This window comes from Carica papaya, chromosome 2 (genome assembly GCF_054855325.1).
Source record: "Carica papaya isolate Zhongbai chromosome 2, ASM5485532v1, whole genome shotgun sequence".
NCBI lineage: Eukaryota > Viridiplantae > Streptophyta > Magnoliopsida > Brassicales > Caricaceae > Carica > Carica papaya.
In genome coordinates, this window is record NC_142310.1 from 35934630 (window position 1) to 35953387 (window position 18758).

Below are 18758 nucleotides of genomic sequence, written 5' to 3' on the forward strand. Positions count from 1 at the left end.
TTATAAATAAGTTTAGTAAGATAAAGCCATACATTTCCTCAAAATTTTTTGATTGTCACAAACTGCTTAATTTTTTTTTTTTTTGTTAAAAAAAGAAACGAAAAAAACATAAAAAAAAAAACAAGAAAGTGAAAACAAGAAAGAGAAGCCGACAATAAAATACAAACATCTCAACCGGGCCCCGATTCGTACCGGCCCAGGCCCATATATCGAAACACCTTCTTCGCCTAAAAGCCGGTCTAATCCTTTCGCGGACCTGCAACGGGCAAATCAGACCCGATCGCAGCAATTCGGGTTGGTGGCACCTACTGGTCAGAGACGGAGCCTGTCAGTCAGTCTTCTTCGCGTCGACGCACAGCCAATATGCAGAATTAAAGCAATAATCGGTAAATATAGGAAAGCTCTCACTGTCTCAATTTTCAACAAATGAAACTCGAAGAAAATCTCGCATCGTAACAGTTTTTCCCAAATTGTAAAAGTCTAATGTCTTTTGTTTCCGCCTCTTCCTCTTCGGCCTCCGTGGATGGTCTCACTGAGCATAATCCGAAGCCTGTTGGCGATCAATTGGCTTCTATGGTATTGGCCGCGAGTGATACCGTCAGCGACCATGGGGAGGACGAGGCCGATAGTGGATTATCAGGGAATCAAGAGGTGGCTAATGGATTGGTGAACAGAGACGTCAACGGCGAGAGGATGGAGAATTCGAGAGATCAGGTAGTTGAGAGTAGCAGCGGAGGAGGAGGTGTGCTGTGGAGAAGGACGAATTCGGAGTTGGAAGTGGAGGAGGAGGGTCCGTCTAGCCCCAGCAGCAGCGGTTATGCCGGAGAAAGAGGGAGTAGCAGCGCTACCAGTGCCTCCAGGATTGACGAGGCCAGTGAGGATGAGATACAGGAAGTAGCGACCGCTGAGGATTCGCAGCAGGTACCTGCTTGGATGCCGGGAAAACGCCATATCGATGAGGTGAGTTCGGTGCAGATGTTTCATTCTCGTTTTTAGATTTAGTGTTTCAAAGTTCTTATTGGTCTGAATTATGGGTACTGAAAGCTTTTAGGGGCTAGGACAATCACTTGGTAATGGGAAATGGGAAAGTGGTGCCATGTATTCTCTTATTAGTCCGGATAAAGTAACCTTACATTTGGGAATGAGAGTTTCCCATATATTTTTATGAGTGACAATTTTGTTTGAGGAAGTGGAGATTGGAGAGCTTGATGGTTATAGATTATCACTGGCTATGGAGATTGAAAAAATCTATGATGTTAACTCTTTTTGGCATTAACCTGAGCTTGTAATTAAGGCACCATTTTTATGTAGCCGAAGTTGAGTGCATAACCGAGTTTCTCATCATTATTGCTCATCAATTTAATTTTACTGTCTGGTGATTGATAAGTAAAAAAAATAATGAGATGGCCTCTTGCCTGATTATCTGTTTGAACCCCGGTGGCAATGAGTATGAAGTTATAGGTTACTGAGAAAGTTAAAATTGAATTTTGTAGCATAACTTTCCAACAGTCCTTATTGAGTTCTCATTTCTGTGTGGTGGATTGTCTTGAATTTCTGAAAGAAAATGTATTAGAAGTAGGTAGTTAAAATAAAAAATATGTTGGTTAAATAAATGCTGAAGATTCAAGACATTAATGGACTGAGCTACCAGCAAAAAGCTAAGGCTAAAGAGCGAGCGAGTCTTTTCTTCTTTTTATGGATCAATAGAAACACGAAATCCCTCTTTTTTGATTAAAAAAAATGGATGAACTTTTGATATAAGCTTATTTGAATATGAGAAAAAATTTAATACGAGAACTTGTAAACGAATGGGGACACAATGTGATGCTAATTTATAGCTTGCACTAAAGGTATAGTGGAAGGGAATTGTCTCTAAATAGAAGATACAAAATGAACTAGTTACTTGAAAATGGAGGGGTGAGAGTCTTAACATAGAATAATCTATACTTAGCTGGAGTCCTCAACTAAATATTTTGTGTTCCTTTATGTGCGATTATGATTCATATCGCCGTTCATTTTTGGATGGTTTAACTGAAATTTGTTTTTGTTGAGCATTGAATGATAGTCAAATGCATCAAAACAGGTTAAGGAAATAATGAATTAAGAAACATAGTGGAAAAAATATGACCCAGCTTAATTTGTTCGCCTGAGTTTTTTATTTTAGGCCGTTGAATTTATTTAACACGGTCAATATCGATGACCCTTAATGACTAGAATTTTTTGTTGGAAGACTTTTCTAATTTAGCTTGCTATGAGTAGACACTTTGTTGAGGATATATTTAGTATAATATCCTTTTTTATTTGTAAATGAAGTGCAGGATGATGCTTCTATATCATGGAGAAAAAGGAAGAAGCATTTCTTTATTCTGAGTCACTCTGGCAAGCCAATATACTCTAGGTCTATCTCTTCTGCCGCAGCATCACAAACAGCACAATTTTGTTTGGTCTATCCATTATATTTATACATCTATATTTTCTCTTACTGTCTTCTAGATATGGAGACGAGCACAAGCTAGCGGGATTTTCAGCAACTCTGCAGGCCATTATTTCCTTTGTGGAGAATGGGTATATTACTCTAGATTTGTTTATTTGCATAGATCGAATCTTGTGTTTAATACCTATTCTTATTCTTCCTTAATAACATCTCAGGGGAGACAGGGTGAAATTGGTTAGGGCAGGAAAGCACCAGGTACATTTATTTTATTTTCCTTGTACATCTGGAACAATTGTTCTTTGAGTTTCATTAGCTTAGACCATAGTGGTGGTGGAGTTTTTTTGAACCAACCAATAAAGAGTAACACAGATCAGAGGAGATTTGGGTTGAGGATTTAGAAAATTAGGAAGGAGTTTAGAGGAAAAGGGAAGTAAGACAAAGATAATAAGATGGAGAAAGAGGAATGACAGCTAGGTAAGATAGAACAAAGGAAGAGAAGTAGAAATCAAAAGAAGGAGCTTAAGAATTGAGTGATAATAGTGCTGAAAAAAAAAATCAGTTTCAACATACACTAATCTCTTCATTAACAACCTCAATCCAACAAAATAAGAGAAATCGAAATAATAAGGGAAATATCCAACGTTTTAAAAGTAAACACATCTCTCATGAAGTATTAAAAATCAACTTTCCTTATTTAACTAAGATTCCTATGGTTTTGAATCTTAGTGCTTCTACATCACATAGTGCATACTCATATCTCTTTTAGCTGGAGGAATGCAATCCCTAGATGAGGATGCATGTGCGAAGTTTAAGTCTAAATAATCAATTTTCTTATTTTGTTTTTAGCTTAATAAGCTTTATGTTATGGTCTCTCCTGACAGTTCGTTATGGGATGATGAATAATGAAATCAGTAGGCAAACAATTATTCTATTTCTTGCCTTACTTATTTTAGATTTAAGTTTGAGGGAGATAACTCTACAATCTCTGGAGAAAGAAAGCACTTTTCTTAAAATAGATCTTCGTCCATGCTGTCTTTAACCACAGCCATGTCTTAAATTCATAAGGGAAGTAAGCAATTAATTCTGGAAATAAAATTCCAGAACTGCCTAGACTGTCCTTGTCATTGCAAGACTTATTTCTTGCTTAGATTGCCTCCTATGCTGCACGCACATACAATACATACTTTTATCATTACAACTTACACAATTATGTAATCATTACACATACTAAATTCCCACATAACTGTTTCACAGATTTTTTATTTTCATATCTTCTCGGATACACCTCAAAAGAAACTATTTTGTTCCTAACACTTTGCATGGCATTTTCGTACATCAGGTAGTCTTTCTTGTGAAAGGACCAATTTACTTAGTTTGCATCAGCTGCACAGAGGAGCCTTATGATTCATTAAGGGGGCAATTGGAGCTTATATATGGTCAGGTAGCATGCTAGAGCCTTCACTTCTGCTCTTCAATCATTTCCATGATAATATGTTTAATTACTGGTGCATATCCTCTGCAAAATTCTTCTAGTAGGTGCTGTTGTATCACATTTTATTGATCATAGTAATCATGGTATGGATGCAGATGATACTTATTCTAACAAAGTCCATAAATAGATGTTTTGAGAAGAATCCGAAGTTTGACATGACGTCTTTGCTTGGAGGAACAGATGTTGTATTCTCTTCTCTCATCCATTCATTTAGTTGGTTTGTTTCTGTCCTTAACTTTGGAGTTCCTGATTTCTTTTGAACTGTTTCTTTTGTTGGAGTTGGAAAAGTAGAAATTCATCTCTGCTTTGAGTTGTGGAGTGTTATAGAAAGTGAACTCTGGCTATGTTTGCCCAAAAAATTGAACCTGAACCCGTCCTATTGGGAGAATAAAATTTGACCACTAACCAAATGCCTTGGTCAAATAGTGGGTCTACTTGTTCTCATATTCTTGAGCTTTTTTCTCTTCTTACTGGGTAAAAAGTGAATTGTAGTGGAACCATGCTAGAATTTTTTTTTGGGAAAAAATGGCTTCTTTTTTCTCAAGTGCAATTTTGGGGTTAATGGTATTCCAGAAAGTTCACATGAAGCTCCTAACATGCAGATTAAGAACAGTTTTATTTCACGTGGTTATTTAGAGAATTCCTATAGAACCTGAAACCATTTGTTATATCTGTACTTAAACTTCCAATTTATATATTAGCTGAATACACTTAGAAAAAATCTTTTTGAATTTAACCCATTTGGTTAAAGTGGATAGGCTGGCTTTCATATTGAATGAATCAATTATGACTTCTGTTTAGTCTGTGCCAATGAAGACTGCTCTTGCGGGTTGCAGGAAGCAACCTGGTTTACTTAATGCTCCTTTTTGTGTACAAATTGTGGGAGCATGCTTAGTTATTCTCTTTCTCAAAAAATTAATTTAAACTGGAGTGTAAAATGCCCTTAAATTTATGTGGGATAGAACCTTATAAGATTCCACACTTATTTCTTTATATAGGAATCCTGCCACATTTCTTCATGCATACACTTGCCTTCCTCTTGGCTATGCTACAAGGCAGGCTGCGGGTGCTATATTGCAAGATGTTGCTGATTCAGGTGTCTTATTTGCAATATTAATGTGCAAACACAAGGTGCAGCTCCATTCTGAACTTCTAATCTATAAATTATTTGTTAGCAACGATAACGATAGTGTTCTATAGTCATCCAACATGGGTTCACAATTGTTCATTTTTTATAAATAATTTTTCTTAGATGCAATCACTGTTCTAATGTTACTCCTCATCTTTTAGCTCTCCCTCTCTCCCCCTTTCATGTTCTCCCTGGGCCTATTGCTAGCCAACGTAATCCATAGCCACAGTTTTGCTCTTTTTTTAATAAGTTCAAGCTTGATTGCAGGTGGTCAGTCTTGTAGGTGCACAAAAAGCATCCCTTCATCCTGATGATATGCTGTTACTTGCCAACTTTGTTATGTCATCGGAATCATTTAGGCAAGTAGAATTGAATATGACAAGTAGTTCATTTTAGGTTTATCAACCTGGTTTGGATATGATGAAGGTGCAACGTTTAACATGACTTATTTAAAATCTCTTTATAAGCTTCAAAACAGAAGCTACAAGAATGACCTGGTTTTCAGTGTCCATTAAATATTTGCTTTTTGTCTTTCATTTTTTGTTTGTGCTTATTTTCGATTCTCCTCCACCTTGTTGTAACATTACTGTAGATATAGGTGTTGAATCAATGTTAAATTAAGTTCAAGCATAGAATTTTTTACATTCCACTAGCAGTAGCACTTGATTTGATAACGGAAATGCATTTGTTTTATCACCTTTATTATATTTCTTACTAAGTTTTGCGGTTTAACATCTGTATTTTACACGCTTAATTCAGGATTTTGATAATTAAGTGTTGTTCCTGGACTCCTAGAGTTCACAGCTAGTTCTGTTTGAAGTTCTTCTTATGGTTGATCTGCATGATTCAGTTTTTATAATAGTACTAGTGAACTTAAAGGACTCTTGTTTGGAGTTATTAACATCATCCTCAATCTCCTGCCTTTTTCTCCTTTACACTGTTTTCTTTATGGATGACTCAACCTAAATGTTGCTTAGTTTTTATTATATGTTTAGAACTCGGCTTAACAGACTATATGTGCGTGTAGGATATTGAATGAACTCCTTAACTGTTCCATTTTATCTGTGGGATGAGATGCCGGTCTTGACTTATTTTGGCTTTATGCAGGACATCTGAATCTTTCTCACCAATATGCTTGCCGAGATACAATCCCATGGCCTTTCTGTATGCATACGTCCACTATTTTGATGTGAGTTGAACTTGCTCCACCACACTATGTTGATCACATCAACAAGGAATAATAATTTTATCTTCTTGTGGCAGGGGGATACGTACTTGATGTTGCTCACTACCAGTTCGGAAGCCTTTTATCATCTCAAAGATTGCAGGTGAAATTTCTTTCTAGCATCTTATAAAAAATTAGTAGACATGGGCGTTACAAAGTTTCAACTTGTCTACCAAAGGGCTGCACATCTTTATGCCGATTTAATCTAAAGAAGATTATGAGTTTATGGGACTAAGTATTAGCTTGCTATGTAACAAATACTGCTTTTTTCTCTTGCACATTTTTTTGAAAACTTAAACTGAAAATTTATAGGATTCGTGTTGAAACGGTACTTTTGAAGTCAAATGTTCTGAGCGAAGTGCAAAGATCAATGATAGAGGGTGGCATGCGTGTTGAAGATTTGCCAACTGATCCACTGTCTCGTTCTGGATATCCATCTCCTCACCTAGGCCAGCCCAGGCTTCCAACAGATTCTCCTGAACCATTTGTTGGTGTTGGTGGTCCTGCTGGACTTTGGCACTTCATATACCGCAGTATATATCTGGATCAATATGTATCTTCAGAATTTTCACCACCAATTAACAGTCACCAACAGCAAAAAAGGTAAAATGCTTATTCTTGTCACTTTCCATAACCCCTTTGATGGTGAGGATATGCTTGGCCTGTCGGATAAGTAAATTTCCTGCTTTGCAGATTATATAGGGCTTACCAGAAACTGTATACTTCTATGCATGATAAAGGAATTGGGCCCCACAAAACTCAATTTAGAAGGGATGAAAACTATGGTGAAGTATTTTTGTTCAAGTTCTTTGTTTTTTGATTCATCAACTCTGAAAATTCTGATATTTCATTTAGTTGTCTACATGAGTACTCATCCTATACAATCTTAATCACAAATTTTATGTTGTCTTTCCATAGGACAACCTCAATCCATATTCCACATGACACATATGTTCATCTAATGATCTTATCTTCTCAATAATATTTCCCGGATTTTTCACTTGTTTTGGAACCTAAAGTCATCATTTTCTTCATGTGGCAGTTCTACTCTGCTGGGTGACACCAGATTTTGAACTCTATGCAGCATTTGATCCACTAGCTGACAAGGTTAGATCTCTGCAAAAACATATACTAGTTCCCCACCAATTGATCTGTTCACACTAATGCTGTAATAATCGGCAGATACTTTGGATGTGTAATCGGTACATAATGTCGAAGAACTGAGATAATTTAACCATTGATTAATTTGGATTGGCAGGCTTTGGCTATAAAGACGTGCAATCGTGTCTGTCAGTGGGTAAGAGACGTGGAGAATGAGATTTTTTTGCAAGGAGCAAGCCCCTTTTCATGGTGATGTGCCAAATCATTGTACAACAACAGCTTGTATTCTATCTTTTCTCATTATTGAAATCCCACACGACTGCTTTGTGGACTCACATTTTTCTCTCTCACAAATACCAATAGTTTTTTATTTGTTAATTTGTATAACTAACTGTCTAAAGACATGCTCCATCTTGCCTCTCATCATAAGCTTGTCCTAGAGCAATTCTGAATTATTTAGAGATTCAGTATTTGATTGTAATAACCAGAACCCTGAGCCATTGGACAGGCTAAATTTTGCCACCAAATCCCTTGGAAAATTCTTGTCAAATTGGTTTCTCATTTTCCGGTGACAAGTCAAATTGTTTTTCCTTTTTCTTTCTGGCCGCGAAGGGAGAAAATCAAGGCTCAGGCTCACACAGTATAACACCCACCAAAGGGAAGGTATTGGTTGTGTTGAAGTCCTTAGTTGACGAGTCTAATTAGTTTTGGTTAGTACTTGCTAGCTTCTTTAGTGTGCCAAGTCTGATCTCAGGGATGATGAAGCAAAAGCATTCCAAGGGCCACATTACGGTATGTTCCTATTTTTGTACGTTTCGTCTTCTTTTTTAATATTTCCGAAACGTGATGCTGAATCAAAGGCATCAAGCTGGTCTGGTCTGGATATGATTTCTTATTGTTGCACATTGTCGGGATACCACTTAAGGGTAAAAAAGATATATTGCACAAGACCATATATAATAGGGAGGAAAGAGACATTTATCCGATCGTTTTGCTGGCCTTTCGAAGCCATTGCAACCTCTTGGTGTGCCCAGATAGAATATGCGTTATTGTAGTTTATAAATAGGCATGAATTTCATGCATGAAGCATCGAAAAATATTATAATCAGCAAGGTATTTCTCTTTCTCAACTTCGCGGAGTCTTCTTGGTTTTCTCTTTTTCTTCCAGATCTGAATTATGAACGAAGTACCTGACACACATTCTTGAATTTATTTTTTCCCCCAAGAATTTCATATTTAGATCATGTCATGTGATCTTATAGTGGTGAAGACTTACCATCAGTTGCTGATTTGCTACAATTTGAACAAAACCTTTAAAGAGGGGGAAGTACACTTTCAAGATGAAGTATCCAATCGAGTGGGTTGTAGGTAAAACTGTAGCCTCAATTTGAAGTTGAGCTTGAAGTAAGAAACAACTGTGGATGGGTTTGTCGAGTATAAAATCTGAGTATGTGGCTTTATTTATTCGAATTTTATTAACAGTAATTACTAATTATAAGCAACACAAGATTATTAGTCACTGTTGTTTCCATCTATATATATATATATATATATATACACACACACACACGCACGCACGCACACATAGATACAGGTTGGTGGAGAGACAAGACGTGAAAGGAAGCAATAGCAGTTATGTCTAGGAGGGGAGAAAGCAATAGTTGGTAAATTGAAGATGACTTAAAATTAATACAGTAGTGGGGTGGTGAAATGTTTTTATTTTATTTAATTTATTGCTAAATTTATAAATAAGTAAATATACGGTGAGTTAATATAATCACCAGAAAATATAACTTATTAAAAGTATATATATATATATTAAATGGACAAAATTAAGTAAACAATCTCCTTCAGTTTTTTAATGTGAACGTGATTAGATTCCGTTCTCTTGATCTTACAATAAATAAATTGAGTATAAATAATCTGATATCTACAAGTAGATACAAAGCTCAATTAAGGAACTTATTTTTGGTTAGCCAAACACGACTTTAACAGGGAAAACACACTCGAATTTTCCTAAAGCGCTTAAACCCTGTCGGCGCCATTTAATGCATAATTAAATTTCCAAAAAACGTCTTCGTTTTGCATTTCCCCTCTCATTTATTATCCACCGCTTTCGATGTTAATAAATTATTTTTCAGATCGACAAAATTTTATTTTATAATGTTTTTTAATCAAATTTTTAAATTTTACGGAATGACGTCAGAAATATGAAAGTCAAACCTTATTTATATATTTTTTTAAAAAAAAAATAATATTTATTTTATTTTGGTAATTGAAAGCGATTAATTAGTTTTAAAATCAAAAAATTATGATAAATAAAAATTCTCACAACACATTCAATGAAATTTTAATATAATAGTTTATATTTGTCGAATTTCTTTTGGTAATTCTAAACTCAATTAAACACGTCATTATAAATTATATTCAATTAATTTTAATCACTAAGTGCAAATTAAAATTCAACTCATGATAATTAAATGAATATATAATAAATTAATTTTTTTTTTTTGGAAAATATCAGTAAAAAAAATTTAAAAAATAAAGAGAGTGTAAATAAAAAAAAAATCATTTTGAAATGTTGAGTGTATGTTTAACCGTGCGTCCAAATTCATAGTTTAAAATGTGTCATTTTATTAAACTACTTGCGCGTAAATAATTATAAGGTACAACTATATTATATGTATATTTATTTTTTAATAAAATTTTATCTTTAGTAATGGATCAAATATGTATATCTCCGAAAAATATAAGATATTTTTTTGTAAATTGATTAATAAATATCGATAAACAGTAAAATTATACGGCAAAATATCGATTTGTAATTAAAAAAAAAAGTAAGTATTTTCAAAATTTGGGTTTTCTAAAAAGAAAAGAGAGATTTTCTTTTTTTTTTTTTTTTTTCTTAATCCAAAAAATATATATAAAAATGGCGAACGTTATGTTCATACACGACTATTGAGTGGCAGTATCGTAATTTTCGGGCCAGTCAAACTCAAACTTCACCAATTTCGGAGATTAAAAATTAAAAAAAAAAAAAAAGTGTTTGTTCCCCACTTAGCTTCTCCACCATAATGAAAGTGTTTTGACTGAAATTCCAATAAAGCCCTTGGATAAATCAATGTATCGACCCCGTATGCTTTGTTAAATATAAAAGGGTATTTTTGTAAATGACTTCTCTCGGCCAGATAGAATCCCATGGTCCAGTTTGACTTAGGCAACGTGTATAAAACATCATCATCATCATCATCGTCACTCATGGAAAGGAGGTGCACCCTAAGGTGTGGTGGAGACCACCACATTTTCGCATTTTGAAGGAAAGTAAACCAATCATGCTTCCTTGCATCCAACACGTGATTAAGTTGTAATGATTTTTGTTGTAAATAAATATTTGATTTAAAAAAAAAAAAATTAACTTCTGTCTATTTAGAGTAATTAATTTTTTACATAAATTATTATCAATTGTTTAGTGGTATATTAGTATTTTTAATATTATATAATTATTAATTACTCATTTCTTTTCAATGTCAATTGGATGCATAATGCTATCTATTTTACATACAAACATATATATATATATATAAACTATTTAACTAAATAACTTTATATTATGATGTTACTATATGGTGATTAGGATTTTATTTCACCAAAAAGTTTAGGTTATAATTACGGACGTTATAATCACACAAAAAATTACTACGGACGTTAAGTAAATTTTATATTTTAAATTAATAAAATATTTTTTTTATATTTATATGACCCAACTTAGGTTATTTATAATAATAAAGGTAAATTTCAACCTATTTATAAAATTAAAAAATATATATATATCAAATTTTATTTATTGAATTTTAATAATTTTAAAATGAATATTATATTTATTGATTCTCATAAAATTAATATTGACCGAAAAAATTAGTTGGTTGGAGATGGATGGCATTAAATTTAAAAGATTTTAATTTATAATAATAAATAATAATAAAAAGTGAGATTGGGCTTCATAATGGGCCTGGAAATTTTCCAAATAGGCCCAAATTTAGCTGAAGTGTTTACATACATGTATAAAAATGTATATGTATATATGTGTATGTATATGTCAATGAAGCTCCCTGTATATTCAATGTGTACTTGCAAGTATTAATTGCACATTTAAGTCTCTTGTTTTGTCATGTTTAAAAAATTATTTCTTGCTATTCAATTTTTATTTTCTTTTTATGAATATGTGTTTTTTATATGTTAATATTTACTCCATCATATCAAGTTTTTTTTTTTTTCTTTAAAAAATTTTACAGGGCTACATATAATTTATTTATTTAACCATGATTTCTTTAATTTTTTATATTAATATATAAATATATTTAATATGTTCGATATTCATATTAATTTATCTGAAAAAATGTAAAAAAAAAAAAAATTAAAATCTAACATAACTTAATTATATCCAAGAAGAATAATATAAAAAAGTAAAATATCTTATTTTATATATTTTAATTTCAAGTTAAATTAATGTAATAAATATATTATATAAATGAAATAATTATTTAAAAATGTAGAAAATCTAGGGAGAGGATCACATCCATGCAGAGCCGAGGCTGATATATAACGTTCAGTTGACTCCCAGAGATAAAAGCATTAATAAATTCATATTAAAATAATTCAAAAAGAAAAAAGAAAAAACAACCCACCCCCCACTTCTCTTTTTTACTTCTCTCTTTCTTCACTCCTTTCTCTCTCTAATCCCCCCCCCCCCCCACCCCAACCCCCTTCTTCTTCTTCTTCTTCAATCCCTGCAGCACAGCAAAAACCCTAAAAACCTTGATCCTATCGTACTCATTTGCCTCTCCGACTCGATTACTCGCCGATCCGATCCGCATACGATTCTCATTTCCTTCTTCTCCGGCTTCGAATTCCCGCTGTTGAAAGAGACGGAGGGAGTCAGAGTGGAACCGAGATAGAAAACAGAAAGGAGAAGATAGGAGAAGACTGAAATGTATAAGAACCAGCTGCAGGAGCTGGCGCAGAGGAGCTGCTTCAACCTTCCCTCGTATACGTGCATTCGGGAAGGTCCGGACCACGCTCCTCGCTTCAAGGCTACAGTCAACTTCAACGGCGAGATCTTCGAGAGTCCTCACTACTGCTCTACTCTTCGGCAGGCCGAGCACTCCGCCGCTGAGGTGGCTCTCAACTCGCTCTCCAACCGTGGCCCCTCTCACTCGCTCGCCGCCAGGATCCTGGTGATTACTCCCTTCGTTTGCTTTAATTTCTCCATTTGATCAACATTTTTTACTACTTACAGTTAAAACCTTACATGGATTTTTCAAACTTCATCTTCTTCTTTTCCCGGTTTGTTTGTTTTCTTGTTTGCTTCCTCTTGTTTTTTTGCTTGTTTTTTGTGTGCTAAGCTTCGAGATTCTTCTGGTTGTTTGTTTGATACTGAGAAAAAGAAAGAGCTTCATTTTTAATGGAAGTGCTACTTTGCGCCGTGTTGGGTGGGGTGATCGGCTTAACCCGTGCCACAATAGATAGTCGCCGGTGATTGGCCGGAGTCTAAGACCGCCCCGGTCGGTGTGGTGAGTTAACGATTAGAGAAGTGAATGACGAGAATGTCCATTTCTTTGTTTTTGTTTTTGTTTTTGTCTTTTTAGGGGTTCATCACCTGGTGAGATTTTCTGAGGGTCCATCCTTTCGGTGAGATTTTCTGACTTGGCTGACGGCTAGAAAATCAAATCTTAGGAACTGAGAAATTTCTCAGAGGAGGATTCGAACAAAGTACCATCTGGTTTTCTCTGTCTTTTATATCTGGAAAACAACTGTACTTGGTTTTATGAGTTGGTTGGTGAAACTAATTGCTTGGCTTACCTTCTGCTTGGTTACTTGGAAAACTAAGAGAAGAGAATGAAAGAGGACAGGAGGTTTGCTTGAGCATCTTCCTGTTCAAATGTTCTGTTTTGATTCCTCATTTCAATATAGGTTTTTAGTTATTTACCTCCTGTTTTTTTGTTTAAAATGAAATCGTCTATTGACTGCTAGCATCCCTGTCTCAACAAAATTTTCATTTTTGTGAGGGAGAATCACTTCAGAGAAAAGTTTTATTTGAACTGAGAGGAATGTTTAGATTGTTAACGAAGGTGACCTGTGTATTTCTTACAAATGAGTGATGGTGATCCAACTTTAAGTTACTCATATTTTCTGTTCTTTTGGACTGGATACAAAAGTTTATGGTTATTTGTTGCACAAATTGTTTGTGGAAGCAGCTTGTTTTCCATGGCAATATGGTATTTTGCTATATTAGATAGATGGTAAATATTTCAGAGATAAAATTGAGCCTTGTTTCAAAAGGAAAATTTTCTTTTTGCCACCTAATGTTCCTTGGTATTGGCTAACTACTTAAAAGGAATTTCAAAAATTGTTTATGTCCATTCCATTTTATTGAGTCCAATGTTCGTATATTCAAGCTCAGGTTTTCCAATTCAGTCATTTCACTGTCTAGACATTCAAACAAATGTTAAGGGATCTTATATTTAGTACAACTTAAATGCCCTGCCGATATGAAGTAATGTCTTGCTTATGTAATTTATCAAATTGATTTCATTTTACATTTATTTCTTTATGGAGATGACATTGTAGTATGTAGAGCAAATTATCCCATACTGTGACTAAAATGTATTGCCAATTAAATGTTGATTCTTCTTTTGCACTGAACTTCTTTTTTATCATAAAATATTTCCTCTGTTAAATATGACACATGTACAAAACACTAGTCTATTCAGATGGTTGGCCATATATAATGCATATGCTTTTCTGATAAATTCCTATTGGTACATTCATTTATGCAAGTGCCTGACGTTTATATTGTGAAAGACATACTTAAGCTCCAATCTGCATGTCCTGTTGGTGTTCTCATTTTTATTGCTGCTCCAGCAAAGGTTACTGATAATGATGAAATATTTGCGTTTCCATGTGCTGCTGAAAGTGAAAGTAGTTTGCAAGCTTATTTAGCTCTTTTAAGGTTGCTGAACATGCTCCTTTTTTATCATTTACGTTGTTGGTACATCTCGTAAGCATGCAGTTAGGTCTTTGTCAAAAACTTTTCAATAAAATCCTATTCATGAACCAATCATGCAGTCTCTGTGACTAATGATAATGCAATAACTTGAGCTCAAACAAAGTATTGTGTAAATGTTTAATTTTATGTCCCCATGTGCATTCAGATTGCTTCTGTGCTCTGTTGTTTTGATACTAACTTATGTTGCCTCCAATTAGGATGAGACAGGAGTTTACAAGAACCTCCTACAGGAAATTGCACAAAGAGTTGGAGCTCCGTTGCCACAATACACAACATTTAGGTCAGGCCTTGGACATCTACCTGTTTTTTCAGGAACAGTAGAATTAGCTGGAATAACATTTACAGGGGACCCTGCCAAGAACAAAAAGCAAGCTGAAAAGAATGCGGCTATGGCAGCTTGGTCTTCTCTAAAACAATGTGAGTCTCTAAATTTTCATTGCTAAGCACTTCTCTTTATAGGATGTATTGGCTGTTCTACTATATGCATGATTAATCGATCCCAAAGTCCAGTTGTCCACTTTATATATTTCTTCGAAAATAACTGTTGGTCCTTCTAGTTAAAAAGTGAATGGTACTTCTTTCATTAAAAAAAAAAAAAAAGTCAATGGTACCACTTATAGATGGTCCTGTGTTGGGATTTTGAGTCTTGTATAATCTATGTAAAGTTTTTGAATGTAGACGTAGCTTTGGGCGGGTTCATTCACCAACAACCATTTCCCATGAATGCATCTTTTCTGTCTTTAATTGGGTGGTACTTTGTCAAGCCAGACTCTTTTTCACTCCGACCATTTTGAACAGAAGGCAACCTATCTAAAATTCTTATCATCAACCTTCTTTCTGCTGATTCTTTTTGCATAGTTGTGCCATAGTATTCAGTCTTAATGGAATATTTGTTTGATGATTTACGTATTAGTGCCATGGTATATGCATCCAAATTGAGTCAAGCCTGGGTGCAGCCAGAAGTAATTGATAATTTTCTATCTTCTTTTTTATCAGTGGCTAAAGAAACTGCGAGCACTTCATCTGAGCCAGAGAATAATGATGAGCTTGAACAGGTTACAATAGCCCGGGCCTTGTTAAATTACCGACTAAAAGAAAAGATTGCCATGGCAAACTCTCCCAATGCAGTTATACCATTCACAAAGAAATTTCCTGTTCAAACCCAAAGACCAACAAGTCCGCAGCCTCCGCCTGCTACTACCTCTAGGATCCTTCCTTTCATTTGTGCAAAGTCATCTCCTCGAAACAGAGTAGGCTCTATGTCAGTGAATGACAGATCTATGCCAGCTTCACAGGCAACTGCACTCGAAGTCCGTGGGACTCGTCCCCAGAAGTTCCCAGCAGCAGGAGCTGCTCCATATGTTCCCATGCGACAGTATAGGACGTCTTGTCATGGCATTGCACCACCAGTGACAATAAGAACTGCAGTGCCTGTTTTCTCTGCACCTCCACTTGCTCCACCATCCGTTCTTTCCTGTCAACCACCAGCAAATGCCAATCAACCTCAGCCTTCACTTTCTCTACTTTCTCCACAGCCAGCACCAGCATCCACACATCCGTCTCAACCCCCTTCGGCGGTTCTTCCCACCCAGCCACCTGCATGTTCCCAGTCTCCAACATCTATGATATCCTCTCAGCCGCCAGCTTCAGTGAATCTTCCTAAGCCTCCGACCTCTTTGCTTGCTCAACAGCCACCACCTTCTGCACTCCCCTCTCAGTTAATGCGAACCTCGCCCATAAGAATTGCTCCGCCAGTCACCATCAGGCAGGCAGTGCCAGTTTTTGCAGCTCCACCAGTTCAAAAGGAATCTTTGGCTGTTCGTAAAGAAGACAACATGGGTGTCATTTTTCCTGCCATGCCAAACAAGTCAACTGCTCATGTAGAGGAAACCGGGGCCACCGCTGCTGCGAAGAGTTTGCAAGTATCCCAGACAGTACAGAGCTTGAAACAACTCAAGATCTGATGATCGTTACGGAGGAGGAGAGGATGAGACCGACAAGTCTTGCTTCTGCGTTGGTCTTAAAATTTGTTTTGTCATCTTATATGAGTGTTTTTCTTTCTCAAAAATCCTTGATGCGTCATTTTTCTGTCCACCCATCTTCATTTTTTGTTTATTAGGTGCAACAGTTGCAGCAGGATCAAGATTAGAAGCATCAACAGTCCCATTTCATTGCAATTTAACAGCAGCTGTATTATATAATGTTGTAGAGAGAGAGAGAGAGAGAGAGAGAGAGAGGGAGAGGGAAAGAGAAAGAGGGCTTTGAAAAGTTAAACCCACCCCTCTCCCCTTTTGGCTTTTGGGCTGAGACATAGTTTAAGGGCCCATAATACAGTTGATGACTAAAGGGTAAAACCCCAACCTTCCATTTTCTTGTACTCCCTGGGATGTAGTTGAAATTGCATTGTGATGAGAGTACCCCTGCAGAAAATTTATATATGGTTTTCTTTTTCTTTTTCTTTTTCAGAATCTTTATCCTGCAGTTTCGCACTATCGGGCGGGGTTAATTATTACGGCAATCCCAAGGCATCATTGGTAGAAAACTCCTACTACCGAAGTTTAGTTTTACTTAACCGCTTAGTTTTACTGTAAGTTACTCGATGATTGCTACTTACTATAAAAGATTCTAAAAGTAAATCTTTCGTGATCTGCTGTAAGAGAAGTTTAAGAAATTTTTGGAGAAAGAAAAAAAAGGGGTATGCCCACAAAAGTACATGGTATTGGTGATTGCAATTGCATAGTGGTTGGAGAAGAGGAATGTTGATTGATTATTTATGGCTTGGCTTGGCTACTAATTAGATATAAGATTCTTGGCGTTTTGAGTAGATAGTTTAAAGGAGAAAATGAATATAAATCTGTAGATGATGTGATTAGGGTTGGACCCAATTGACTCCTAAATTCCCATAAAGTAATTTTTTAAAAAAAAAGTTAATTGGGTGACTTTAGAAGCCGGCTGACTTTTTTTTTTTTTAAAAAAAAAAAGTCATTTAACAACCCAATAAGGCCTGTCTTCTTTAATTTGCATAACTTTGTCTCTCATTTCAAAAATTCAATTGTTAATTTACAAGATTTGGGGGGGGTTGAGTTCATAATTTGGAGACTCTTCTCGGCTAGATTCAAACATTTGGATTTGTGGGTCAATCCTTTTAAACCATTTACAACGTCAAACTTTTAAGAAAAATTAAAAATATTGGTAGTAATTTTATTTTATTTTTAGTAGACCGAAATATATGTTGAATTTAGAATAGTATATAATTTTGCTGACATAAATTTACAAAAAATATTACGTCACCATAATAAACAAAAATAAATATATCGAACTCTTAAATTATTGGTTTATCTTATATAAAATTTCACATTTGAACGAGGAGTATCCTTTTATTCTTATACTTTTGCATATATGATTCTTGATAATTTTATTTGATAATTGTTACAATTTTTTTGTATATATATATATATAATACGAGATTACATAATATACAAATACACAATTTCAAATTATGTTTTAAGACTCATATTAACCTAATGATCGAGATCCTTTTACTTTACATAAAAATTATGTCTCAAATCACATTAACATTAAAAGAAAAATGATGTTCGATTAACAAAAATCACTTTCTTGTTAAAGAGTTCCTGCCTCCTCTTATATGATTCTCAATAGTTTTGAACTTTCACTTATTCCTTAAAGAGATCAATTTGGATCGAGTTTTGACTTCAAAATTATGACAACAATTGAGGGTCTTGAAAGTTCCTTGTTTGGCTGCTTCTTCCTATTTCCCCCTCCCCCCCCCTTCATAATTCTACAAACAAAGCTAATTACAATCTGGATAGTCTTGTACATTGAAATTAATGAAGTTGGAGGGCCACGGAAGGGGAAGAAAAAAAAAAAAAGAAAGAAAATAGTTGTGCAAAGCAAAACCCTTTTCATATTGGAGATTGTGACAAGCTTAATGTGAAAGCATAAAGGACGTAGAACCTAAAAGGGCTAGTCCTTTTTCATCTTCCAAACAAAACCCATACGATTATATAAACCCAATTCATCAAAATATAAACTAGTTTTTCAAAAGATAATTAATGGGTAACCGTTAATTAATTATGTTTTTGTTATATAAGAAAAACAATACAAGAATTATTAAGGGGGATGGGGAGGGATTAGTAGTTAACTATTTAGCATGGTAGAAACAAAAATTGGGAAATGAAGGTTCAAGGAGGCAATAATGGTGGGAGAAGGTACTTAGTTTCCACAATTGGAGGAGCCATAAAAAAGGAAACTACAACTATGACTTTATTCTCCTCTCCCTTGTGCATGCTT

General features: G+C 35.0%; 2 protein-coding genes across 2 annotated transcripts; both read left to right on the forward strand.

Annotated features, from left to right (window-relative positions):
* The first annotated feature begins 243 nt into the window (after nucleotides 1-243).
* On the forward strand, nucleotides 244-7942 carry LOC110806449 (SAND family protein). The gene is made up of 14 exons (XM_022031322.2): nucleotides 244-960; nucleotides 2319-2398; nucleotides 2494-2565; nucleotides 2650-2689; nucleotides 3774-3875; nucleotides 4022-4143; nucleotides 4925-5057; nucleotides 5323-5414; nucleotides 6163-6244; nucleotides 6319-6383; nucleotides 6593-6883; nucleotides 6974-7065; nucleotides 7323-7387; nucleotides 7539-7942. Exons 1-14 carry the CDS (start codon nucleotides 484-486, stop codon nucleotides 7632-7634), a joined length of 1809 nt encoding a protein of 602 aa, XP_021887014.1. The 5' UTR covers nucleotides 244-483; the 3' UTR covers nucleotides 7635-7942.
* A 4166-nt stretch (nucleotides 7943-12108) lies between these two features.
* Nucleotides 12109-16905, forward strand: DRB2 (dsRNA-binding protein 2). The gene is made up of 3 exons (XM_022031343.2): nucleotides 12109-12615; nucleotides 14645-14864; nucleotides 15444-16905. The coding sequence occupies exons 1-3, from the start codon at nucleotides 12370-12372 to the stop codon at nucleotides 16409-16411; spliced, it is 1434 nt and encodes a 477-aa protein (XP_021887035.1). The 5' UTR covers nucleotides 12109-12369; the 3' UTR covers nucleotides 16412-16905.
* Nucleotides 16906-18758: the final 1853 nt, after the last annotated feature.